This window comes from Hetaerina americana, unplaced genomic scaffold, assembly GCF_022747635.1.
Source record: "Hetaerina americana unplaced genomic scaffold, ioHetAmer1.1.p SCAF_3, whole genome shotgun sequence".
Classification (NCBI taxonomy): Eukaryota; Metazoa; Arthropoda; class Insecta; order Odonata; family Calopterygidae; genus Hetaerina; species Hetaerina americana.
Genome location: NW_027286874.1, coordinates 47910411 through 47937328, shown reverse-complemented (window position 1 = coordinate 47937328; position 26918 = coordinate 47910411). Strand labels below are relative to the sequence as shown.

The 26918-nt window shown below is 39.1% G+C and overlaps 1 protein-coding gene across 6 annotated transcripts in view; it reads left to right on the top strand.

Annotated features, from left to right (window-relative positions):
• Positions 1–26918, top strand: part of Rbp6 (RNA-binding protein 6) — a 1159807-nt gene that overhangs the window by 8677 nt on the left and 1124212 nt on the right. For all 6 annotated transcript variants that reach the window (XM_071587364.1, XM_071587360.1, XM_071587359.1 and 3 more), the window contains exon 2: positions 11170–11210. In XM_071587364.1, coding sequence (XP_071443465.1) covers positions 11170–11210 — 41 coding nt within the window. The remainder of the gene's footprint in view (positions 1–11169; positions 11211–26918) is intronic.

The window sequence follows — 26918 nt, the reverse complement described above, 5'->3', positions numbered from 1 at the left end:
GGATCATAGTGCAACTCTCTTAGGAAGTTAGTGAATATAAAAAAATGTTTATTAATGCTATTTACTGAGCGAATGCTTTAAAAAAACTATTCAGCATGTCGAATTTTTACAAGTCCAACATGAGTGGAAAAAGGCGATTAGCGATGGTTCCTTGTACGTGTACTACCAATCTGGAAGAGTTTATCTGAAAAGGTGATTATTGAAACTTTATTTTATTATATATATATATATATATATATATATATATATATATATATATATATATATATATATATATATATATATATATATTGTGAATTTATGTTGTATTTTTTAAGTACTCTGCAAGCCACCGCTAGGGTGTAGCCAAGCAACATTATGTGGTGTTGTTTTAGTTTCCTTTGATTTGGGGCTTATCGGAATGAGATCGATCGGGTGATGGAAGTGTTTGTGTTCCTCTGTGGAGAAGCCGTTTCTGTATAGAACAATTGGCGCTTTAGTTTTGGATCTTCCTTAACTTTTTCGATCTTTTTTGCAAAAACCTCTTACTAAGGCTCACAGTCAATGTCTGTCGCTAACAGTGTGTGTACAAATTATTACTTTGAAAAACACATTTCAAAATGATACCTTATGAAATCTTGATCAACCTTAACGACTAAGTGGTAAAAAATTAGGCGAATTTAATATCATTAAACTAGGAAGATATTCCTCTAAAATGAACATATTATTTGACAGGTAGGTAAATAATTGATATGTTGACAGTATTTTTATTATTGGTGTCATTGTCAAGTTATCCTTTCATAATAGTTTTTTGATTTTCTCTGGCTCTAAGGTCAACCTTGTCAAGCATGTCTCAGTGTTCTACCACCGTATTCTGAATGTATAACCTTTGGTCTATTACTTATTGTCTGCTTTATTATTGCATACTGAAGGGGAAGAAAAAGTCCTTATAAAATTCATCGGTTATTGCAAAGCAAACTCCGATAAACAGTCAGTAAAAAAACTATTGGTGGTAGTTTACATTCCCCTTTCAGCTAATATTAATTCTTTAATGATACTCTTGGTGGTCATCAACGTAGTTTAAATTGACACAAATTTTTATTTTCATTTTTTTGGTTTATTAATGAAAATTGGGAATATTTTAAACCACCAAATGGTGACCAGTGGATAGTTCTCATTACCATTGAGTATTTTTCCTCGGAACTTTCACCATTATTTCCTTTGAGGGGATGAGGGTGTTGAAAAGTGCCAATGAACCCTATCCCCTCCGTTGTGAAACCGAAGAGAAGATTTCCTCCCTTCAGTCAACGCCGTAAACCGATATCGAAGCTCGTCTATATTTCTTTAAGGCTAGGTTTTACGAGATTGATCTTAGCGTGTATGGGTCACTGGCGACAATGTCTTATCGAGAAACATTTTACGAGATTGGGGTCATTTCCTGCTGACAAAAACCTCTAGAATTTGAGAATAATAAATTGCTCTGCTCTCGATCCCGTACCATATCATGTGCTGGAGTACTGTGCGGTTTTAGTGAATTTATTTGAAAATTAATTCAAGGTGTGGATTAGTTACCTATTAGCTAGGAAATTTTATTGGATAATGGATTTACACTTTCATTTTATAAAGTATATTTTATTCAATGCTTACGATCAGCGCTGTTATTTCTACTGGATGTAACTTAATAATTGCAGGCTTTGAAAAGAATTGTTTTTGCGTTGGATACGCCTGCATTCTGGATAAGGGCGGATAAGGATACACGCTGTAGTTTGAAATCTCTGTGGGTGCGATAGCTAGTGGCAGGTCTAATTATGTTTTTCCCATGTTTTATATAGTTATTAAATAAAACTACCTCATGATTTCCTCTGATTATAAATGGCGCTTTATATCGTGACAGAATTTGAATCAAAACATACTAGTTCAAGAATAATTTTTATAACTTCAGTTTTAATAATTAGGCTATTCAAATAATTTTACTTATGGTTTTCCTTTTATGGAAAAAAACTATAAATTTCAAACTGAATGATAATTTTTATCTTACATATTTATTAGTAAAATAAGCGTATCGAGAGAAAAATAGTTTAAGGTTCTTCTAGCTACGTTTATCGTTTGAGGCGCAGAGTTAAACTAGTGGGTTTTCATTTGATACGAAATATTACCCGTAAATGAACTGATAAGAATTCTTAGAATTACGACTATTTTAATTACTGTTTTGTTCACCTTATTTCATAATCTTTTGATTACATTATTTTATTATTGCTGTTCTCAGTTGAATTGTTAGTAATATTATATTTTCATGAAATATATTCTTAATATAATAATTACCTTAAAAAGCTTTTTCATGAGCTTGCCTTAATGATCAGATTTACCTGCAAATATGCTCCTTTGTAAGCAAATTATCACGTGCGCAAGGAAGGCATACTTTCACCAAGACTCTGCCCCTTTGAATACGCTCATTAAGGATTTATAATTCATCCCACGATGCAATTAATGCCAATAGCATTCCATCGCAAAAAACTGAAATGTTCATGTGCTTATCTCTAGTCATTTAGCGATAAATAGCTATTCCACTTCTAAAGGAAGCTGTATCCGGGCTGCAAAGAGAATTAATGTATTGATTGACAGAAAACGGAATCGCATAAAGAGTAAAGAATTTTTATCGGCGACCTAATTAAGGAATGAAGGTAGAAATATCTAAATGAATGCTGAATAACAGTGAATCCTACGTTGGCTGAGGTTTTGATTTTGCCGTTTTCTTACGTTTCCTACGAAGGCTCTAATCTCTTTGTTCATACTTCGAATGACTTTTCAATGAGGAAATATTTAACAAATAACGTTTGTTTCGTTTTATTTATGGTAAGAAATGAATATGTGAAGTTACTTCAAGAATCCGTCTTTTTACACAGGCAGGTGAGGTGAAAATTATTTCTCGGGATTTGCACCCTGATCATTCAATCGCTTGTATCTTTTCTAAGAAAGTCTAAGAAAATTATTCAGAGGGAGCGGATATCTGTGAGTTATGAGAAATTGTTATTACGCTCATGTACAAACAAGAAAGGAAAGATGAAACAATTATGGATTTCGTTGAGAAAAAAAATGTTTATTTTGGTCAAGCAGTTTTCGTCCCCTTTATTGCATTACTTTCTGATTTTAAGTACATATCACAAAATGTTTGCTAGGGTGCGAAAAATGACTGGATGTTATATGCATGTAAAGAATCTATGTAGTCGCATTCACCTCAATGGTGTCAGTGTTATCAAATCTCCACCCCTAAATTTCATTATAATTCTGCGGATGAGGTAAAGTCACAGGTATCAATACATAGAGAAGAGGAAGGATTGAGTACCATATGAGTCTTGGGTATGTGTCTCTAAATTTTAAGTAAATAACAAACTGCATTATTAATATGATTGAGCCAGAATTCGCTATAGATAAGTTGGAGGCGTTTTTTCTAAATTTATCCAATAAAACAATATAAATTCTTTTGAAAATGTTGATTGGCTCCATGAATACCCTGAAACAAAACCATATTTCATAGAAAACTAAAACGCCGTGTAAAACAATTATGAGAATTAATGGTCTTTTTACTATGTTTATTTATTTTATTATTTACCCCGTGTACGACTGATTCTTCGCCATATATTTTTTAATTTCTTTATATTGTCCATTTCTCTATATTATCCCTTATTTCTTTAGATATTAAAGAATGATCATTCATATCTTATTATTTTCTTCATTTATGGACTTGAGTTTAATTGAATTTAAAGGATACTTGCCAGTCAATTTGTCATAAGAATTACAAACTGGAATTCGATGCCTTTGTTTTAATATGGATCGTCCATATTGTTCACGTTCGCCTCGAGACAAATGCAGTTTTCCTTAATTGAAGTCAGACACAAGTCTTTGTTATAGATTTTAAATTACCTTTTTTTATGCTGGAGAGTCATTGGTTTTAAAAAATGAGGGGAAAGGAATCTGGAATATAGTGAGATGGCATGCGAACATTTATTTTAGAAGATTTTACTAATGTCATTTGAAGGTAAAAAGTACTTTTGATCTCACGTAATTTCTGTCTGATAAAATCTCTATAGAATTTCCAAATAAATATATCAAAACATTCATAATCGACTTTTAAAAACATTTTTACAGCCTCAATACCTACTATGATATCAATTGAGTTGAAAACCTGCATTCAATATTTTCTAATTTTTGTTAAGATGATTTAGTGCGATCCAAATTTTTTCATGTATCGTATAAAAAGTTACCTTAAGGTAAAATTTCTCTTGCAAAATAAGAAATGAAGTGTGGGTTTAAAACTATTACTAGTGATAAGAGTTTTTTCTAACTCTTGAAAACAATGATTTTTGGAGTCAAAATTTTCTCGTATTTTAAACTTGATTCATTGGACTTCGGTACCAGGGTGACAAAATGAAAAAGTGGGCGTTCGAGCTTGAGGAATAGTTGCGGAGTCACCTCAACTGACTTGCATGTGACAGAAAGTGGGATAATCTGGTCTCCTTCAAGGAGTCGATTGATGTTTTATGCAAATGTATTGCGACGGAGAATGTTGAGGAATGATCGCTGATCCGTGTAATTTATTCTCTTTCCTTCCAGCGTTTTTCAGACTGTAAACTGTCCTTACGGCATGCATCATCATTAGAGAAACGGCTTTCTTTTTAAGGAAGTGAAATTTACTGAAAAAAGGCACTGGGGCTTTATTAAAGCATTATCATCATAATTGTCTCGGAAAAACGAAATCAAAAATTCATTAGAGAGGAATAGTCGTAAAACTTCTGCTCCTCTTCCTCATCTTACGAGATGGTTGAATGCACGAGTAGCCTAGTTTTTCATCTGTGCGTTAAAAAATAGTCGTACCCATCATTTTATAAAACAAGACTCATTTAAACTGGTCCTAGCGAAAGGAAATAATCTGTGTTGTTGCTTGATTCAAATAGCGTAGGACAAAAACAAACTTTTTAGTTTCCTTACTCCTCATCTTTTTTAATGATAGCATGCTCATATGATTTTTGTCGAATTTACTTCACAATTACCCACCTGCTTATCGCACCAAATAGAATAATGACTAAATTGCTCGATGAGCAGTCTTGGCTCCCAGCCTTCTCCTGACCGCCGTGTAAATTATGCTTGGAACACGAAATAGAATTAAAATGCTGTGAAAATGCAAACTTGATAGATCGAAGAGCAAGCATGGCATTGTGAAAAATTTTGAAGTGTAAATTGTAAATTCAGGGGTCTTTAATATTTGTTGCTTACCTGAAAGTATTCATTTTCTTCTTGGTCGTAGGTTGTAGCTCAGTGCTTCCTTGTTTATTTATCTCGACCAAATCTATACTTGCACTGTAGGCTCTAGGCTTGCCTTCTGCGGCTCAGCTTGTATAGGTGGACATCCATGATGTCAGTTTCAGAGGAGTTCTCTAATTATTACAGTTGAAATCGCGATTACAATTTCTCTACAGCTTTCAATTTCCAAGCCATGCCTTTGTACTAATTTAGATATATGCTCTGACTGTACTTCCTGACGCCACAGGGCGATAACGATTTATAATCCATGTATAACGTTTTGGTTTGCAGTAGTCGCCCAACTATGATTAGAATTCAATAGAATGTTTTTTTAGCATCTATTACTTAGACTTTATAAGAACAATACTCATTTTCGATCCTATAATTTTCTATAAAAGAAAGAGGTCAACTTCCACCTTTCTTTGCGGTGAAACAAAATAAATGAAGCTAGAAATGCTTTTCTTCACATCCCTCTCATTTCTCCAGTAACGTCCCAGCCTTCTTCAGCACGCGACTCGGATTCAAGGCAACTACAGGTCTTCACGCGCTCCCCTCGCCCTGCCTTGCCGCCTTCTTCTTTTGAGGGGGTTTATTTGCACCAGGGCGAGTGCGTGCTGCCTGCATCGGAGCGAAGGCATTTGATGGAGGAAGAAGTGGATTTCGGGAAAGGAGGAGACGAGGACGTTGCGTGGGGCAGTGAGAGTTGTGGGGAGATGAGGAAGGGGACTCAGATCGGATTCCAGGAAACGAACTGGCGGACTATCGGGTGGAGGAGAAATCGCTTCCGATTGGAGCAGATTGAAGGGAGGAAGGCTTCCAACGGCGACGAGAGTCTCGGGGAAGTGCGCGTTCCTTTCGTCAGCCCTCTCACTCGAGTGCGCGACGCTCCTATTCTCTTTCTCTCGTTGGAACGGAGCGCGTTTTCGTCGCGATATTCCCTCCTAACTTCTACTGGCGCATTTCTCCTGTCGTTCGCTCGACCTGCCCTAGTCTGCCAAATCTTTTATTCGGAGCCGAACGTTCTGTAAAAGTTATTGGGTTTAAAGAGTTTACTTTTAGAATCCGTTTCCTCTGAATCGAGGAATTCGGTATTGCGAGATATTGATTGTCACCATTTGATGCCATGAACCTATTCCTATGTGTCGGCAAATTAAACGCGTAAATATAGTAAGATTGCTCTAAGCTGGAGAGGTAAATAAGTAGGTGAAGCTCGTTGTCAATTTCAATCAATGTTTCAATCTCGCTGAAGTACCTTCCGTTGCCATTGATAAAAAACCTTGCTGTGAAGTGGGACTAGTTAGTTAGATCATGTCTCCCCTCCTTCGGAAGTCTTTTTCCGGCGAAAAAATCATCTATACCGAATTAGTTGCTTAACTATTGCATGGACGTTGTGCTCTAAACAAATTCACCCCTTAGCCGAGTGACCCAACGAGGGTTGATAGCGCAAAATCGTGGAACGTTTTTACCTCGATGATGAAAATTCGCGGCAAATTTGATTAAAAATCTATTTCAGTCATTGTATACTAATCGATTCTGAATAACTATGTAATCCTTGTTTTAAATGATCATTAAATATTTCTTTGTATGCTTATGCTGTGGTTAGTAAAATGAAATTGATTTTAATTTATTTGTCAAATTTTGATTTATGTTAATATAGCTAACTGCGATTTTATGTGTAAGGTGCTTCATTCTACATGAAGAGCAAAGCTCATGTGATCTAATGAAAGGTCTTTCCTGAAAAATCACAGTAAGAATAAGAATCCTCGATTCATGTGCTATTTCACAGTCGATATTTTCATCTCTGAATCAGCCCGAAGAGCCATGCTCTCACTTGCTTAACCAGAGATACATGTTCGGATAACTCTGTTTCTGGATTCGGGCGTACAATAGCATGAAAGGTAAGAAATTACCTGAATGCTATTATGTTGTCAATATAAACTTTAATATCATTACCGGCTAAACATTTTGAATTTATCTCCCTGAATGAAGTTAACGGAACGGCAGGAAATTTGATACTCCTCATTCGTCCCTCTTCTGTCATAAAATGGCACTCAGGCTTAATGCTCATACCTTCACGGATACTCATGTTTGATTTGCCTTCTCGATTAATTTTAAGATTTAAATTTGAAACTCTCTGATACGCTTTCACCGGAGTGACCTTTCTGAAAATTGACCCGTCTACATCTGGAAACGCACCCTTTGTACATGGTCTGAATATTAAATTTCTGGAAAGTAGCCGGCGGCACAGGGTAGGTTACCTGAACAGTAGGTGTATTCTTTATTCCTGAGAAATTGAAAGTGTAATTTCAAAAGCCATAGTTTTTACCGTCCGTTTGAGTTGCTCTTCAATTTCATGTTCAAGTCGAACTTTTAGTTTATGACTGTACTCGGAAATTAAATCAATGACCTTAGAAAATTACCATAAAATACGGAGGAGATCAACAGAAACGACAAAATATTCATCGTCTTTATAGTATACGTTTGCTGATACAAACCAGTATAAATTCAACTTCGCACGTATTCCACAAGTGAACACTATCGAATATGAGCTTTGGAGTTATTTGCTGATCATTTTCATTTTAGCATTTCACCTCATACAACTGACCGTTGAAGTCGTTTGTTAAATTCTAGCACAGACCTCATTCTTGCAACCGTCTAAGCCTTTTGAATTTCATGGGTTCGAATCCCTCCACGAGAATGATCGGAAAATCTGTCATTTGAGTGATATTATCGCCGTATATTGACCAAGATATGGCCAAGTTGCTAAATTTGGTTTAAAAAAATAAAGTGTTTAGGAAGAGTCACTGATGAATGCGAGGCAATGGTATGGCCACAAGATGTTTATGTGCCAATCTGTGATATTTTTAAGTCACGTAGAAACTCTATTCTGTAAATTGAACACTTTCTTGCGTGAAAATCGGCAGCTTCATTTTCAAACACGCCGTTGGCGAATTCCAAAAAGCGGTAGAAAAAATGTACAAATCGAATGGAACCGCGTGGTACCCTTGCCACGTCGTAATCGTCTAAATTTTGTGAAGGTCCTTTTGATCCCTTTGGTTAATACTCTTTTGTCCTCACCTTGAATTGTAAAACACCCCGTAAAAATTGATCGTGTTATAGGGAGGGAGAACATTTTAAAATAAGATACTTTAGACTACAATGATATAGATATTTGCCTGCAAATGGGAAGAGGAAGAATGATCTCATTTCATTTTTTGTGTGACAAAAACCTTGCCAGTAAAAATGACAGGGAGTTAATAATAATGTACCCAATGAAAGAAAATTTCTGCTTGCAAACTTACCTTATTTGATGCCTTATCGAAGCTATTCATTTTACGAGTACCGAATCATTTTATCGTATTAATTCTGACGGAATTGAATCATACTCGAAGCTGTGGGAAGGAAATCAGTCTATATCCAAGTATTTCTTTCCCTCAGATTGCTTCGATAAAAAAAATACGCACTTCACATAACGACCTTCCGTGATTCATGTCACTAGCTCCTCTTCGTTTTCTCTCCATCATGTCCCCATCAAAGTAATCCACCTCGATCTTGCTGTGAACCAGTCAATTCTTTTTTATGTATGTAACGAATTTTTTGTGGTGAGATTGAGAATTTTTAGTCCTTTCTTTCACCTAATCTCAAAAAATTATATTAAGGATTATTCCAAACACCCAAACTATAGGTGGAGGGAAACTCACCTAGCCGGGAATCGAACTTGTGACCCCTGGGTTGATAGGGGAGGACGTTACCCCGCCGCCGCCGGAGCGAGCAATTTTCCACTAGCGCTTTGCCTGAATGGGTTGATTTTCTGCTTGTGATTCTCTTTATCAATAGTTACTGCCACATTTGTGTCGTTCGATTAGTGCTATCATTGTATCGTCCATGCCTTATTTTGTGGTCATCACTTCCCATCATCACGCTCAGCCATTGGCTTTCTCATTTTGATACATTTTCTCATGGTTAATGCTTCGCTTATTTTAATTTTTTTATTTTTGGCATTCCTCCTCAAAGAGCAATGGGCCCAACGACTTCGCGCGCAATCCTTCGGCCAAAGAAAACTTTCGATACCCTCTTCTTTTCACTTTTCTCAACTCGCCATCCTTCTGAGCACTTCCTTTTCTTTCCCAGAAGTTTGCTTTCCCCGGCACAATTTGGCATGCAGTGGCAGGAAGGAGAGATGGTGAGTCAAAAGGAAGAATGTAGGGGAAGTGTGGGGCGATTATGAGATAGGGAGTGATTGAGAGACTGCCTTCGTGCTAAAGGCGACGGAGCGTTTGTTTGCTCTCGTTTGGATCCCTAGCGAGCACTTCCCCTATCCCCAATCCCCCAGCCCTGCCCACCCATACCCTTCCCCCTTCAACCCTTTTACGTGTCAACCCTTCCAATAAACAACTGGAGAACTCCGTATACTTCCCCCCTTATCCACAAATAACCCTTTCCCATTCACTTCTTCAGCCCCTCCCCCCTTCAACTCGATGAAAATTGTATCAAGAAGTAGGAGAATGGTAGGTTTTTATAATCGATGTTTTGTTATTTTTGTGGCGTAGTTATACCAAGGTACAGTGATAACTGAATGTTGTTGCATGGCTAATAGTTTCCGTATTAATTTCATTAAAATGAATTTTAATTTCAAATTGAAATGTTTATCGATAATAGTTTGACTAGTGACACCACGGTTGAAAGATTATATTACTTTTATGAAAACGTGCGATATATAATTCATAGATCACGGATTATTAATTTACCACGGTCATATTACTCGTTCCAACTCATTATTGTAAGAAATTGTTGAAACAATCTAAACTAAAATTTTTATTACTATGTAACCTTTTTATAAAAGAGAAGTTTCTGCTGTTGTAAATATTAGAAAAAATATCGTCGTATTCTTGTGCCACGAGGGCGGTTTATCGTTTGATATTAGTCAAACGAAGAACTTGAGGGAGAGATACACTGCTACAATTGTAGCTTTGTTTATGGTGGAGGTTCTATACACTTTGATGTAAGTCTGAATTTGGTGCATTGCCTAATACGTATATCTTCTGAACCCAAGGCCAGTGTATATTCTTTGGAGAAACATGTTTACTGAAGACCCTATTAATGTGCTGCGAGGAAATCTCAGCGTCATACTAGTATATCGCCTGTCTCTTGGTTATCTGTCTACTTATCTTTAGGTGCTTTCCCTCGAGTTTAGGCTTACGCTTTATCGTGTCTTTTTTCATTTTTTTCTTTCTTCGTAACTCCTGGCGTAATTTAATTGCCCGCCCGCCAGTAGTTGTGAGAATGCCCACAGTTACTGCTGCAATGAATGTTTCTTTTCGACATTATCTTATTTTGCCCGATGCCTATTTAAACAACACTTCCTTTGATCTCTCAATAATTCGAGAGCGAAGAAGATAAAATTGCCACTGATTAATAAATGATGAAAAATGTTCATGTGGCGAGCTGACTCACCTCATTTTGAATATTGTAAATATTTTCCTAAAAGCGGATGCACATTAGCGGATGACTCCGTTAAAAGTTACTGTTGCGGCATCTCCCACAGTTTCTTTGGAATTTGTATAAACAGCATAAGTGTTTAAAAGTTGGCTTTAACCTCGTGGACTGTGGCGCGTCGCGCACGACTACGAATGCCTATGACATTGTATGTACGGTATTTCGTCACAACATTTTTTTCCTTTAAAAAGCCCCAAAATTTCAGAGTTTAAGAGGACGCCTCGATAGCTTAACTGGTTGAAGCACTATCCTAGTCAAGGCGAATGATTTACCTAAAAAAATTATTTTTCGAGTTGTGTTCCTTGTAATTTGTGAACAGCATACTTGCTATAACGATCACAATTGAAGTCTTCTAAACCGATCATTTTACCAATTGTTTATTTTTTTATTTTTCAGAAAAATGTTCATCGGCGGGCTGAGCTGGCAAACTACACCAGGTAAGAATAGTTCCAAATATTTTAAAATTTTTAACCTTATATCCTTGGAAATATTCATTTTTGTTTTGAATATTTTAAATATAAAATAAGCTTTTCATCTCCTGCCGAAATACATTGGCCTATTGATGATAATTTGTACAATTTACTGATGGTTTAGGGTTTTCCCTAATTTTTTGAGTCAGTTATGTTATCAGTGTTGTATTTTCTGATTATAATTAGGGTTAATCCCTTAATTTAGATGGCAGAATTCATCAATCAGAACAGCATCCATTCTAATATAAGTAATCGCCATACATAAAAAAAATGAATTCAATGTTTCCTTACGATATATTCGTAAATTAGTCATGCTAATGTTAACCAGTTATCATAGACAACGCTTGAACTTTTAAAACTTCTCAAAACCGTGATGACTTTTATTGTGTGTTCCTTTGAAGGTTTAACGTTCCCCACAATATCCGTTTTATAAAAGATATACCTGAGAGATGCAGCGGATGCATGAAAAACATACTTCTCGACGAATGGCTATACGGAACCTTCTTGTGGCGTCGTTAATACCTTTCTAAGGGTATTCTATGCGTGGCGGTTTCAGCGGTGCATAGCCGAGCAGGAAGTGAGGCAACGCTTTTTATTTTGCTTCGCGTACTGCGCTCTCTTTGCTTCGCTAAAAGGATTTCGCAACGTCCGTGCCTAAGGACGGACGCGTTTGGAGAGCCTGCGATACGATAATAATGTACTGACCGCCTTTGTGGCCGTGGCTGGAGCACCTATGTAGCCCAGTTCGATGCATTGTTTGAAATTGTGGGCCAAGTGATCCCGGGATTACGTACGAATATATGTACCTGTCTTATCTGCAACGATGAAAAGCGATTATGGTTACCTAAGCGGTACAAAGTAATCATATAAATTAATATACCTACCGTGAACTCTGCCAAATAATACCCATCTTCCAAACCTTAGAACGAGAACCAAGAACTGAAACAAAAAGTTAATTCTCCAAAATAAATTTAGCATTTAATTTTATAAGTAGTGGGTAACTTCATTTCTTTTAATTTTACTTTTTATTTTGATTTTCTATTATTTTTAATTCTATTTATTTCTTTTTAAATCAACTTTGCCAAAAGCGCGAATAATCCAATACGAAAATGTCAGTTGATATTTCTGTGCTTTCTTCTCTACGATAAATTTCAGGGCAAGATTTTTTCTGCTTGTTCATCTGTTTCTAATAAGTCCACATTCTTCTTCACATAGGTACTCTTCAGCTTTCCTCTAAATTTTTCGGAAAATAGTTTCAATATCTATTATTCTTAAGAAAGTGGAATATACTTCGACAAAATGAAATTAGCATACGCGATATGCAGAGAACGGGACGAGGTAGTCCAATGAGTTCGGCTTAAAGTGTTCGGTTTAAAAAACCAAGTCGCGGAATATCATCACATTATTCATAGCACAGGGACAGATATAATTATTTGGTGCTCAATTAGAAGTCCTCAATCCAAAAGAATTTATGTATGTGCATTTTACAGACCGCCAGTCGACAGAGGCAATTCAATACTAGAATTAGATCAGCAAATCAAAGGTTTTTTTATCTCAACACTATGATCGTGACATTATAATCGGTGGAGATTATAAGTCCCATTTCTAAGTCCCAGCTATTGACTGGGGCACATATAGTTTTAAAACTGGCGGTAAAGATAAAGACATCCGCGAATCGCTATTGAATTCTTGTACGTTGAACTCATTGAATTAACTTGTCACGTCCTCAACTAGGGGTGAAAATATTTTTGATTTGTTAGTTATGATTATTCCCGAAAAAGTCTTAACTGCAGAAACTATAAAAGGAATCAGTGACGGTAGGTCAGTAAATGCTACGTTTTCGTTTCATGGGGTCCGAAATATTATGCTTAAAAGGAAAATTTACTTGTTTAAAGAAGGGAACTACAATTGCTCAAGGTGCGTGCTGCAGAATCAATTTGCTAGTTTAAAGAAAGATAGTAATCACCGAAATATTGAGGATACGTGAAATCAATTCCTTGAGATCGCGCGCTCAGCAGTCAACAACTTCATTCCCAGTAAATTTATAAAACATAACACGGAACCTAGATGGTACGACGCGGATGTTAGAAAGGCATTACGACGTCAAAGGATTTGTCACGCCTAGATAAAAAATATTAGGGGTGACATCTCTCGCGACGAAAAGAATGAGATCACTAATGATTATAAGATATCTAGGGCGAATGGCAAGAATGAATTTCGGAAAGCTTCAAGGGATTTCAAAAGGCTAGCGGAAAAATTGAAAAAAGTTACAAAAGCGTTTTGGTCATACGTCTGAGAAGTTCAGGGAAATAAGTCAACTCTCAATTCACTCAAAAATAATAAACGCGACAGGGTAACTAGCAGTTTGGAAAAGGCTAACTTATTAAATTTCTTCATTCAAAGCGTCTTCACCAATATCTCACAGAATACCTCCGATAGCTCACCAAATCGTGCCGTACAACTGATGCCCAAAATTGAACTTTCATATAAAAATCCTCTGGGCCCGATCATATACTCGCTCGTATATTTAAGGACCTAGCTTCGGAAATTGCGCCGTATATAGAAATAATATTTATGAAGTCGCTGGTATATCACAAGGTTCCCAGAGATTGGAAAACGGCTAACGTAACATCAACATTTAAAAACGGAGACAAGGAGGAACCGAGTAATTACAGACCTATTTACCTCACATCCATTTCGTGCAAGGTTATGGAACATATAGTTGCTAGTTCGATAGTGAGCACTTCGATAATTTGAAGTTATTAATTTAAAATCAGCGCGGTTTCCGAAAAGATGGATCCTGCGAGACACAACTTGCGCTTTCTGTTCATGATATTCTCATTTCGGGAGAGAGCAATGTTCCAGTGGACGCAAAGTTTCTAGATTTAAAGAAAGCCTTCTATAAAGTACCCCATAGTACACTACTCGCAAAGCTTGAAGTATATGGCATAGATAAAATATCCGGGGTTGGATTAAAGACTTTTTGAATGGTCGGGTTCAAAGAGTAGTGATGGATGGAGTTAGCTCAGCTTAGAAGTTACTTCAGGTGTTCCCCAAGGAAGTGTCATCGGACCTCTTTTATTTCTACTTTACGTTATCGACTTCGACTCCATTGTCACTAGAAAGATGCGTTTATTTGCCGACGATGCAGTGGCTTTCCGTGATATCCTTGATTCTGAGGACACAGCAGCTTTGTCAGAAGACCTTGGCATACAACGCTGATGCGACGCTTGGCAATTAGAATTAAACTTCAAAAAGTGCGTAGTGATATATTTTTGGAAAAAGAGCATTTCCCACCCGAACGGCTACTGCATTGGGTACACCGAATTGAAATGTGTAGACTCAATTAAATACCTAGGAGTTACCCTCACTCACAACATATCCTGGGTCAAACACATACGGGGAATATGTGAACAAGCTAACAAAAAATTAGGAGATATTAGAAGAGTACTAGGTAAATGTGATGAAAAGGTCAAAGAGAAATGTTATCTGTTGTTGGTTAGGCTTCCTTTAGAATATGCTGCAAGTATATGACATCCTCACGAACAGATTGAAGCTCTTGCATAAATTGGAAGGAGGTCCCCTTTATTAGTGATGTTGAAAATGTATTTTTACCCCCAGTGCACTACGCTAGGAGAGATCGTGTCAATAAAATTAGAGAAATTAAGTGTAGAACAGATAGATTGAAGATGTCATTTTTTCCGCGAACGATAGGGGATCATAATAACATTGTCCGACCGCGGTAGGGTCATGTTTGGGTAAAATTATTCTGGTGTATATTCACCCCCTGCCACACACCCTAGCGGTGGCTTGCAGGGTATAAATAAAAAAATAATTAAAATGAGCGAAGCGCTGGAATATGAGGGTGAGCGTTCGACTCCGGGGGACCACTGCGGGCACCCTTAGATTCACCCAAGCTGTGTGGTTTTTTGGGTACAGGACCTTTTTGGGAAACCATAGGCGGCGGGAACAGAACTGCCCCCCACCTACCCTGATGTGCGAATTTCAAACGCCGTTGGACTTAACATTGGGTAAGCTCTATCCTCACAGATCAAACCGACCTAAGGGTTGATGAATGTGGTTTGGTCTTCATATTTATTGAGAACAGGCGGTAGCCATCACATATGGGGAAACAGAGAAGATGCCAACATTAAGTAGTAAGGCACAGTTGATATTTATCTTCAATGGATTGATTTAAATGGCAATTCATCAGGTAAAAGGTGGCGTACGCCCATAATAGTGAAATTTATGCAAGTAAAAGGCCTTAATAATGAGAGGATTAAGTTTAAATAATCTAAATAACAAACACATAGATGGAAATCTAGGAAACTTTACCAAATTGGTATTTTTATCTAAACTGAGATATATTCGTAAGTTTCACAGTTCCTATCACCGATGAGAAAAATTTGTACGCTCTAACTCCATTGCATGTTCCGGAACCCCTCATCAGTAATAGATGTGGCTTCAGCTTCTGAGCAATCTTTCTGTGTTCTTGTTATGCCAGAGAGTGGGACGCTTGCCTAGCCAAAATAGAAGGATTGAGTTCTTGGAATGATTTTAAGGAATATGCATAGAGCATTGTATTTAGTGCAGAAATATTCGGTTATATATTCCGTGAATTTAATCATTGCATTAAATTTTACAGAAAGAATATAATCGCAAATATCAATAATTATTTTCTTAAATACGCCTTTAAAAAAATAATTTGAACGCAATTCCAGTCGTTCGCCGAAGATTTTTATTTTCGCCAGCAACTTGTTTGGATTTATTATTTGAAACGTTGTTGTCTTGAATTTTAATTAATATTTCTTTGTAACAAGATATGGATTTCGGATAGAATAGTACTCGATTTGATGTATAGTATTCTGCGGGATATAGTGTTCAATGCTACGGAATGTTGCCGCTAGAAAAGTGATAATATCATCTGTTCACCCGAAATCAAGGCCAATTAGAATAGGGATGCGTGCGTGCAACGAGTGAATGTTATGTAAAACTTAAACGGCTAAGATAGAGACTGATTAAGAAGAATAGACGATAGATTAAAAAAATCTTTTAATGAAGAAGAGTGCGTGTTAGATTTTCCGCAAATGCCGCCATTTCATGGCGCCTGTCGCACGATCCGAGCCGCCTCACCTGCGGAGACTATGACCCACTTCTCGCGGTTGTCCCGGTGTTCGGCGTTTTTCCTCAGTTTTTGAAAAGTCATTCTGATGACTCTTGAGCTGCACGTGACATCTGCAGATTATTTATGCTGCTACATTTTTGCTATTTTTTTTTGACTCAGCCAGAGCAAAACTCCGAGCGCGAATTGCACGTTTAAATCTTTGTAATTTTCGGCGGTAGATGTTTATTGTGGCCATCTCCAAAAGTTTTAGGGCCCTCGGTCTTCGAATTTTTTTTTATCGTCCACCTCTTTCCACTTCAGTGTCATATCGGAAAATTTTCGCAATTGATTTATTTCTCTATTTCACGAAATGGAATGACTGCCCCTTGGCCGATCGTGTTTTGGAGTGTGCCTTTTTGATTTTACCTCCGACGCTTTCGTATAGAGATTTTTGAGCGTGTGCTGGGAATAAACGAACAAAAAGATTTTGTCTGATTCGTTTGTCGGTTCAGCTGAACGGAATGACTGCGGCATTGGAAGTTCATTTGCTTATTTTTCAAAACAATTTTGTTCACGTCGTTGCTCTGCCGGCCTCGGTGTACGTTGTCTCGTTTGTGTTTTGTTTTGACTGCCATCGAAATGCACCATGAAAATTCTTTTTATGTGAGTGATCATTTCAACAAACAGGACGAGCTCCGAAAATTTTGCGGTCTAAGCCATTTTCCGTGGAGTTTTTCCGCACAATAGTTCATTGCCTCAATTTTTTTTAGTAAGCTTTAGTGAGCCACGGAAGGAAAATTATGGAGGGCAGGGACGGGATTATTACGATGGTTGAGTTTTATGGTTAAGCACATATGTATTTATGGACAATGGACATGTTAACTGAAAATTAAGTTAGAAAGATAACAAATATAATTCAGGTGACTAAAAAATATCAAAGGTATATTCACCGATGAAAGATAAAATATTCTGAGAGAATATATATTCTGTCCGCGTACAAATAGTATGTGTAAGTATTTACTTCAGATATATGAAGCGTACAGCATCTTGCCTCTTGAAACATCGAATTCAGAAAAAAAACTGCTTGCCAGCTAACGTTCATTAGGTTTTGTACTTACTTTGTTCGAACTTTACCATATTCCCCTAGTCGTTTTTAATTATTGAATTATCTATTAATTTTGTTGTAACGTCAAATGGTCGTATACTGGTGTTACTAAATTGAAATTTGATTTCATCGATGGCGTAAAAACCTTCGAGTTAAGTTACTTGATAATTGGTTATTCTATAGAGCCGTAGTTACTTGTATGCACTTACTTGTATGTAACCCTCGCCACCCCACCCCACCATAACCTTCCTCTCCTCCCTCACAGCTGGGGTAAGGGGTGGGGAGAGCCCTCTCGTTACCCAGACGGCGATTTATTTTAACATTAGAGTCGCGTGATGCGTTGGGGCGAGTGAGCTGGAAGGGCGGAAGTGAGTGAAGTACTGGGAGAGCACGCCGCTGCTCGCCTTTTTACTCCCTCCCTTCATCGCCATCTTCCTCCATATCTCCTCCCTTTTTCAGGTCTCCTCAAACTTCTCCCTCCGTTCCCAGCTCTTCCCCACCGTCCTCCTTCCCTCCTCTCCGCTTTATCTCATTCCCATTTAGCGAAGCTGTACACGGCAATTCGTTCGGACGCGGTGCTTCCGCGCCAGTTTCGCAATTCATTTCTCTCAGCGCGGGCTGCGTTCTCGCCTCAGCTTGGTCCGAGTTGCCTGAGCTATCGGTGACGGGAGCTGCCGGGGACATCGCTGGCTATCCCTCAGCGAAGATCGCCCATCTCGAAAACGTTGCTGCGAAAATTTAATGATGGATCGTACTATTGATATGACAAGTGTACGTCCAGGCAGGATTTGTGCATACATCATTGATTTACATAATTTTGTGTACACGGAGGGTCAGTGATTTTGATACTTAAGTAAAGAAGTCTGTAGAAAAGAGCGTATCAATTTTAATCTACACAAGATTTTGAGTTTTCCGCTGTATTTGCCTGCTAACGATCACACAAATCTCTACTCTTCCCAACAATGCTAAGACTAGTCTCACTCTGTGTTGAAGTGTCGAGGTGCCTCTACTTTGTTTAGCCTTGTATTTCACTAAAATTGGTCCGTTATTTATCCTGTATTAGCTTCCCTCCTGTAAATATTAATCATAACTCATTTGTCAGTTGGAAGTTACTTGGTCAAACAAAACATATTACATGCTGAGAGGTCACTTAATGATTAAAAAGTTGCAGTTTACATTGCCAAGGCAAGATGTTTACATTCGTCGTTGTATTATGGTCTCGATGAGTATACGTAAGGGATAGCGAATCGGAGACAGACGTATAGGAAAAAGCTCCGGCATCTTTCCTTGCGCTCACATAACGGTCAATCAATTCGCACTCGCATCACCACACCCTTGACGCCCGCAAAACGTGTCCGCCTTGTGTGCGTACATGCGTCGAAAAATCTCTGGGGGTACTCGTTTGACGGTTAAGGGGGACGGTAAGTAGACGAGGAGGACATTCTTTTGCCTTCCCCTAACGCTGATGGCGCATGGAATAAAAAAATGAATTCTTCCGAAGGCCTCGCTCGTTCGATTGTCATGTTGCCTTGGGCTACGTATCCTTGGTGAACCAACCCACCCGAGACGATATAGACGCCCGTTTGCAATGAGGGCGGGAGGGGGCCGTTGGGTGGGTGGAGGCGGTCGGGTGGGAAGCGAGAGGGGTTTAGTGGGAGACCAAAGAACGGTTTACATAACTCCTTTATCGCGAGTCAATAAAGCAGCCGTATCCGTATCACCGTTTTTTTCCTCCACCCCTTCGCCGCAAACATCACCTCCTCTTCCTCCTCACTCCTCTGTCCCCCGCTCCTTCAATCTCCTCCCACTTTTTTCCCACCTTAGCCTTCCTTCCTCCCTCTCCACCTATCCCTCCCTCACCTCTCCGCCACCAGTATCCGGCTTATTGCGTTATAGGCATCGTTTGCTATTACGGCGATGTGTTCCTGCGGAGTTAGATTGCGATGTGACAAAGAAGATGGAAGGGGGAAGTTGAGGGAGGCGATTGGAAAAAAAACAGGAGATTGGACGGAAATGTCACGATGGAGATGTGGTGTGTCACCGAAACAATATATGTGTACCTGTGATGGGAATGCTTTGCCAGTGAAATAGCCACCCACACATTTGGAAATCTAGACCTTGGGGGCGGGGCTGTTTATCGGTGTGGAACTGCCAGGAAATGCGTACAGGCTGGGTTGATCGAAAGCCTCGGAAACCTTCCGATCACTGTCCCATTTCGAATTCCACTTCACAGTTGCAAAAGATAAGTTTAATATCGTTGGAATGTTGAAGAGGGAGTGTGATATTAGTATTGGTTACTGCCAATTTTCCGCATGTCTAGGAGTGTAAGGTAAAAAGAGGCTTTAAAAATTTGAACAATCTTTCGTCATTGTGATTATTCGCTCGTGCATACAACTAATCGATTCATGGCCCTTTGGTTGCTTTCGTGGTAAAATGTTGGTAAACTAAAAAAAGGAGAAGGAAAGCTATCATTAATTTGTAGAACAAATAGATTTGAGATGTCATTTCTTCCACGAAAGATAGGGGTTCATGGTAATATTGTTAGACCGCGGTAGGGTCATGTTCGGGTGAAATTATTCCGGTGTGTATTTACCCCCTGCCACACACCCTAGCGGTGGCTTGCAGGGTGTGTAAATAAATCATTCAAAGAAATTTGACTAAATTAACTGAATTCATGATACTGGTAGGAAAAAGAAAGGATTGGGCACATGCTGATGTGCAATCGTTCAATGAGACGTGTTATTTAGGAAAACGAGGAAGGTAAGAAGCATAGTGTGAGGCCAAAAATGAAATACGAGGAGCATGTGAAGGTGGACGGCAGTGAAAAAGGAGCTATGAAGGAATGAAGAAATTTCATGAAACTAGATTCATTGAAAGGTTGCTGCAAAGAATTGCTAGGATTAATAAACTATCATGGCAGTGATAAACTTTATATTTAACAGATTTTTTGTTTAGATAATGTAAAATGGAAGAGAGTGGTATGCCTACTGATGGAGTGCCTCCCAAACGAATGCTTGAACTAATGTCGTATGTTAGCGTATATTCATTTAGGTTATTGGGGTGGCATATTGACTTCTTTTCTCAACATATACTTTTGTACAGACGATATCATTTGTAAAATTTTTTGAAGGGTTATCGCTACTTCTATTTGACCGGGATATCGAATCATTATGACTGGGTGTGTACTGTCTCCGCAATACTCAACCCTAAATTAAGTCGAACTCTTTCGCGTAATGGTGACGTACTCCAATTTTCGGCGAACAAAGACGTTTTAAAACACACTGAACGCACACACACACAATGTGCTTGCCGCAACTTCCTCATCTCGGCCATCCATTATCTGGCGCTAGGTGCGCGTCGAGTCCACTCATTCAATCAATCAGCCCTTGAAGTCTTCGTTGAACTTATTACTCGTAGGTTCACGCATGCATCCACGTTTCTTCGCTTTGGATTTTCCCCCTAAATCCCTATTCACTGGCTCACTATCACGATCACGCTTCGATGTTCAGTGAATTTGAGGTTAGTTTGGAAGAAGTGACTTCTGGAAAATCTCCAAGAACCGGAACAGCCTCCTCGAATAAATTTTTCAAATTTAAAAATAGCATTTTATTGTAGATTAATTTATAGACAGTGATGAAATAAAAATGAAATGATATGGCTGTTTTTCTCGGGAGTTGATTGATAGAATTTGTGAATGAATATTATGCCGATTGTTGTGTTTTGGTGGAAAACAGTGCTGCGTAATGACTAATAATCTTATAGTGTCAGTGATAACTTGTGCAATGGGATACTTATTGCTTATTGCTAAATATTTCAGCTTTATTGCCAAATCAATGAATCATTTTAATCCTAAGTCAAAAGGCATTATTGGGATTCATGTGCTTATGAAATTGCCATAAATGTGTAAGGGATATAATGTAAGGCTTGAATGGAGGAAATAAGAGTCGAGGGAGTGTCGAGCTCACCAATCCTCTCATTGCTGATGCACGTTGATAATTTGTATTCTTATTCCCTGGTTTCACCTCGCACATTGGCTTTGATATGGTAGTATACAAAATTTTAAAAATCCGTTTATCTTTCTAGTTTTTAAGCGTGCTTTACGTTGAAAAGTTTCTACTTGATTAATTAAAATTGGTTGCCGTCTACCCGCGACAACAAACTGATCATTTTAACATTCTTTTCTTGTCCCACATCACGTTCTAACAAATCTCTACTATCACAGACATCCTCGCCATCTGCTTCCTGGGTCTTAAGGATGAGGAATTTCACTTCAGAATTCTCTGCCCTTCCAATCGGTTCTTCCCTCTCGATCTCCGCTCATGATGTTCATTCCCTGCTCTCACATTCCCAATTTCCGCTCTTCTCTCTGGCTATGGGAATCATACCTTCGCGACTCCCTCTACTTTCTACCCTTCTCGATCCCTCGTCTTCCCGTCAACTTACTCCTCCCACTTCTAACCACCCACCCACCCTGTGTACTCCCTCTCAGCCGGCTGGCTTCCTACCCTCCCGTCTCTCTCTCTCCCTCTCCACTACTTCACTCCCTTGACGTAATCCCCCGCGCGTGTTCCATTACATCGGATTTTGCGTCGGAAACTTGAAAGCGACTTCCATTGTGAGGGTGTGCGAGGAGGTAGCGGGGGTTGGGTGTGTAATGTCGGTTGAGGAGGGGGATATAGGGGAACCTTATGGAGGGGAAAGAGAGGATGGGGGAGGAGGAGTCTGGAGAGAACGTGGAAAGGCCTGCACGTTTAGCTGCGAGGGGCGGTGGAGAGTGGGAAAGGGGGTTTGGGGGGACAGATGTTTTGGATGGGCTGAGAGGAGAAGGTAGACCAGTGTGTAGCTTGCATGAATGGAGGACCCCGGCAGGGTGGGGTAATAATTGCTTCGGAATTTGCCCCTTGGCCAAAAATGAGAAATAACACCGTTAACGGTGATGGCAGCGTGTGTAAATGCAAGGTTTTCTGACAGAACAGGAGGTAGACGGATATAAGATTTGGAAAAGTGGGGTCGCTGTTCATTTTTTGTTATATGACACAATTGGTCGCTTTCCCCGTTTCTCGCCTTCATAGTTTTGTCATTTCTTCAGCCATTTCCCAATGCTTCTTGTTTTCATCTAGTAATGTCGATTCCATTACTTTATCCCATTGTTATGCTAACTTGAGTAGTTTTGACTGGTTATTTTCTTTCCCCGCCTTGCTTTAGAGAATCATAATTATTGTTTGCTCTCAGGATTATGTAATTAAATCTGTCATGGCTATACTCCTGCAATTAGACGAATCGACGAATTAAGTTTAAGCTTACGTTTTGGTTTGTGAAAAAACTTTTCCACTCAGTTTGGCTGTAATTTAGTCTTTATCTTTAATTGTATTTTTCATTTTCAGTGATTTTCTTAGACGCTCCTCACCCGAATCCGTTGTTGTCATTGGGTTTGCAGTGTTTGTCAAAAGCGATGTTTACTCTTGACAATATTTTCTCACTCCGATGTGCTGGATCGTGCTATCGCCTATTCGTAATTTTGTGTTGTCATCTCATTCGACAGCTTTATTGCCCGAAATAAGTCTTGGATTGAATTCTTGGACTTTATCCTATTTTCGATCGCCTGGCCCTTATTTAATTTATGCAAACGTACTACTCCTATGGCTATTAGTGTCGAGTGTAGCTGCTAAAATTGCATTGAAATTTATCCGAAATTATGGTCAAAAATTTGTGCAGAAAGAAAGATTAGTCGAGCCAGAAGTAACATTATGGTTGGCTATTCCTCCACCCTCTTAAGTTATGCATTTAAGCTCCACTTTATAATTGGATATTGCGTTACTAGAGGCTATGAGAAACTTTCCTTGCGGTGCGATAAAACATCAGGTATCGAGGTTTTCTAATTATATCATTTCCACACGAAGTGTGTGGTGTTGATAATTGATAACTTAAATTACAAAAGTACCATTACTATATGTAAAAAGTAAGAAAATTAAATGGGAAAATTAAATAGCAATGTTTAAAAAGATCGCACTAACCTTATCCAGACTTGTAAATGTGTTTCCGTGCGTTAACTCCCGTAATGGCACACTCAGCAAAGAAGAGGTTGTATGTGGTGAAGGCTCAAGCCCGGAAAGACCCAAACCTCAGTCTGCTGCGCGGAACGCCAGTATTCGACCAAGCCTTCACATAGCGGCCGACGTGCCGCCAAATAATTCAGCGCTATTATCTGGATATCCTTCCCACCGCACGAGCCCTTCCCATCTCGCCGCCTTTCGGCAAACCCATTTCCTTCTCTCTCTCTCCACCCCATCTCTTATGACCGCTTCCCCGAGCATTCACTTGAGCTGCGTAGTTATGTGCGTGTTTATGCATGTATTCCTGTATGCATTACCCGTGCCACACTCCATGCTAGTGGCGCCGTGATCTGTCCAATGGGGGAGTATTGGATACCTATAGAGTCATAACATTTACTGCTGAAATGTTACGTCCCTACTGGATTCCATGTATGAACAGTCTTACGGGTTAGATTTTCCCTTCTTTTGCTTTCCGTGGGCAGATTCCTTGTTAGTTAGCAATTTCACAGTGGAAATACTTTATTCCTTACCGGTATCCCATTTTGACGTGTTTTTACTTATAACGAATTTGTCAGGTAGGCTCACAACTTGGTGTTCTGCGAATGTGATCAAATATTTTATGAGAGCATTACTAAGGGTGAGGCTATTTAATTTCTTTCGATATATTTCATGTTTGGTGAAAACTATATCCAAAATCGAAAATATCACTCTAATCTAATCTTATGGAGTGATAATTGTAGACTTGTGCATAAAATTATTTTATTCTTTCATAAAAGGCGTTTTTTTATTTCGAAAGTGGTCAAAAGCAAGCTAAAGCAGAGTGTTATGTTAAAATTTTAGACGCCAAAAGAAGTTTTTATATGAAATGACTTAAGTGTCCGATAGCAATGACTCTTCAATGAGAAGTAATGGTATCTGATTAGCACGAAAACTTTGTACAGTATGATCCTGGTCGTTTATTGTGATATTGCATATTATTGAGTTATCCACCAGGATTAACATGTTCAACGATCAGAGTGATCACGGCCGAAAAAACGTTAATGCGATTTAAAGATACATGTGAAAATATGGTTTAAAGTTTGATGATTAGTAATTAACCGAAGTTATTAAGTGTATAAAAGGTGCTGCTAGGCTGATTAGCCAGAATGATTGACCATCTGTCAGGAACACTATTCATATAGTAAATTCTGCCACCCAAATGCATCTATCTCTCTGCTCACTGGCATTCATTATCTGAACTGCAGTTTCAAGTGGTCAAGCTCTTGCATCAGAAATTGCAGTCACTTGTCACGCAGCTATGAAATACGGCAGATTTCCATATAGAGAGACAGCAAAGCCGAATTGCTGTTTGAGAGATGGATACGTCTCCTGGGAAGTCGAATGGACGAAGCAGGGCCAGTCCGTGCTGGCCATTATCCTTTTCTATTCAAAACAATAATGTTGCTCATTGATTATGGTGCCGATATTTCTCTAGAGGGTATTTAATATTTCTATTCGGGGGTAAATTTAACTACACCCCAAAAGGGACATATATGTGCAGTGTCAAAATATTTCCCAAATTAGGGTAGAAGTTGTCGGCTCACATGAATTCGAATAAGGTAATATCATCATGAGCAATCGCTGTAGATCGAGGAATTTTTCCCGCTAATGTAAGTGGGTCATGACGACGGACTTACCCTGTGGCCCTCGCTAAAATCCTTCTACTCCGTCGCTGCAATACGTCTCTATCCTTCCATTCCCACCATTTTCTATAACACTGACTTTGCTTTCCACCTTTCCATGCCCTTCTGTCTATTCTTCCACCCCGGGGTTAGCTGTGGCACTGTTATTTCAAAGTCACGCCTCGTCACCCTCCGGAGAACACGTTTCGAGTCCAGAGAGATCCCATACACACACATTCATGCACAATGCGCTCTATCTTTCCCCTTTCCTCTCCTCTCAATTCCCTTCCCTACAGCGCCACCCATCCGCGGCCCGTCCAGCTATGGACCTCTGTCTTTCTCCCACGCACGCATTCACTAAGCCCTTAACAAAACCCATTTGCTTCCCTTCCTCCAACGCTGTACCTCATTCCTCTCATCATCTCCCAGCATACTAGAATCATAGAGAGTTAAACTGTGCGTGAGCAGGATGAGCGGATGGGTGGGGCGGAGATAGACTCACCGCGTACGTAACCCATTATGGCGGATCGATCTGTTGGTTCAGGGTTTAAAACGTGAGTCAGCAGGCCTCCGGGGCTGTTTCGGGGATTAAAATCTACCTCAGATGAATTATTTGGAGAGTTTATTGACTAATCTATCCGCGAGAGGGGATGGAATTGGAGGGGAGGAATGAACTAAGTAGCGAGCGAGCGGCAGTGAGAGAGACTTCGGGGTAGAAATGAAATCTGGGATTAATACAACGTCGTGGTGATCGACTGTGTCCGTGTGGGGAACCTAAGGGCGTATTTGGATTATTGGTGAATCGAGCGATCGGTGAATTTAGGCTGTGGTGATACACCCCATATCGCTTCTGTTGGGCGATTTACGATTTCGAGATTTGCAAGTTAAATTAAACACATTAACCCCTGCGGATCGATCAATAATCTATTTTGTTAGCAGATATCAGAGGTTGGCTTTGTCATCAAGTTTTATCCCAAGTTGAATACTATGTGGAATTTAGTCGATAAATGGATTCGTGATCTGATTTTCGATTCAAAGCTGCTTCAATATGTTTACATTCGGGGGATCGAGATGGTGCGGGGGCTAACGTACTGGCTTCCCACCATGAGGGCGCGGGTTCAAATCCCGGCGGTGTTGAATATTTTTCAGAGGTATCTCGATCCCTACTTGAGGTGCTTTGTGGAGGGCACTTTGAGTGAGTACGCCGTCCGTCGGATGGGACGTTAAACTGCGGACCCCTTGGCGCCTTTCGTAAAAGAGTAGGCTAATGCCGACGCCGGGTTTCTCTCCACCCTTCATCCTTTCCTATCCATCCCCTATGGCGCAAATGACCTTAGCTGTCGGTCGCCTCCCCTCAAAACTACTACTACTACTGTTTACATTCTGCTGAAATGCCGAGTTACGAAAATTAACTAGCATTCGAACATTGATAGATTTTACTACATATTTAATTTTCAGTGGATGTTGGCGTTCATTTTAGTAATTTTCAATTAGGACAGGCAGGACGGAATATTCCGTAGTAGTTTAGTAGGAGATGCTTTGCAAAAATGCAGGTTAGAAATTCGCTCTTTGCCAATGGCTCTTTAGAAAAGATTTTATCATATTAATTAGAGGGTCGCCAAAAAAAATAAAGAAAGGAATATTTAGGAATAATTTATTTTAAAATATGCCCACTCTCACTGCCTTATTATGCTTTCTGCAAGTTATTGAGTTGCTTTAAATTGGCTGTACTGGTGATTGACCTTTCAAGTA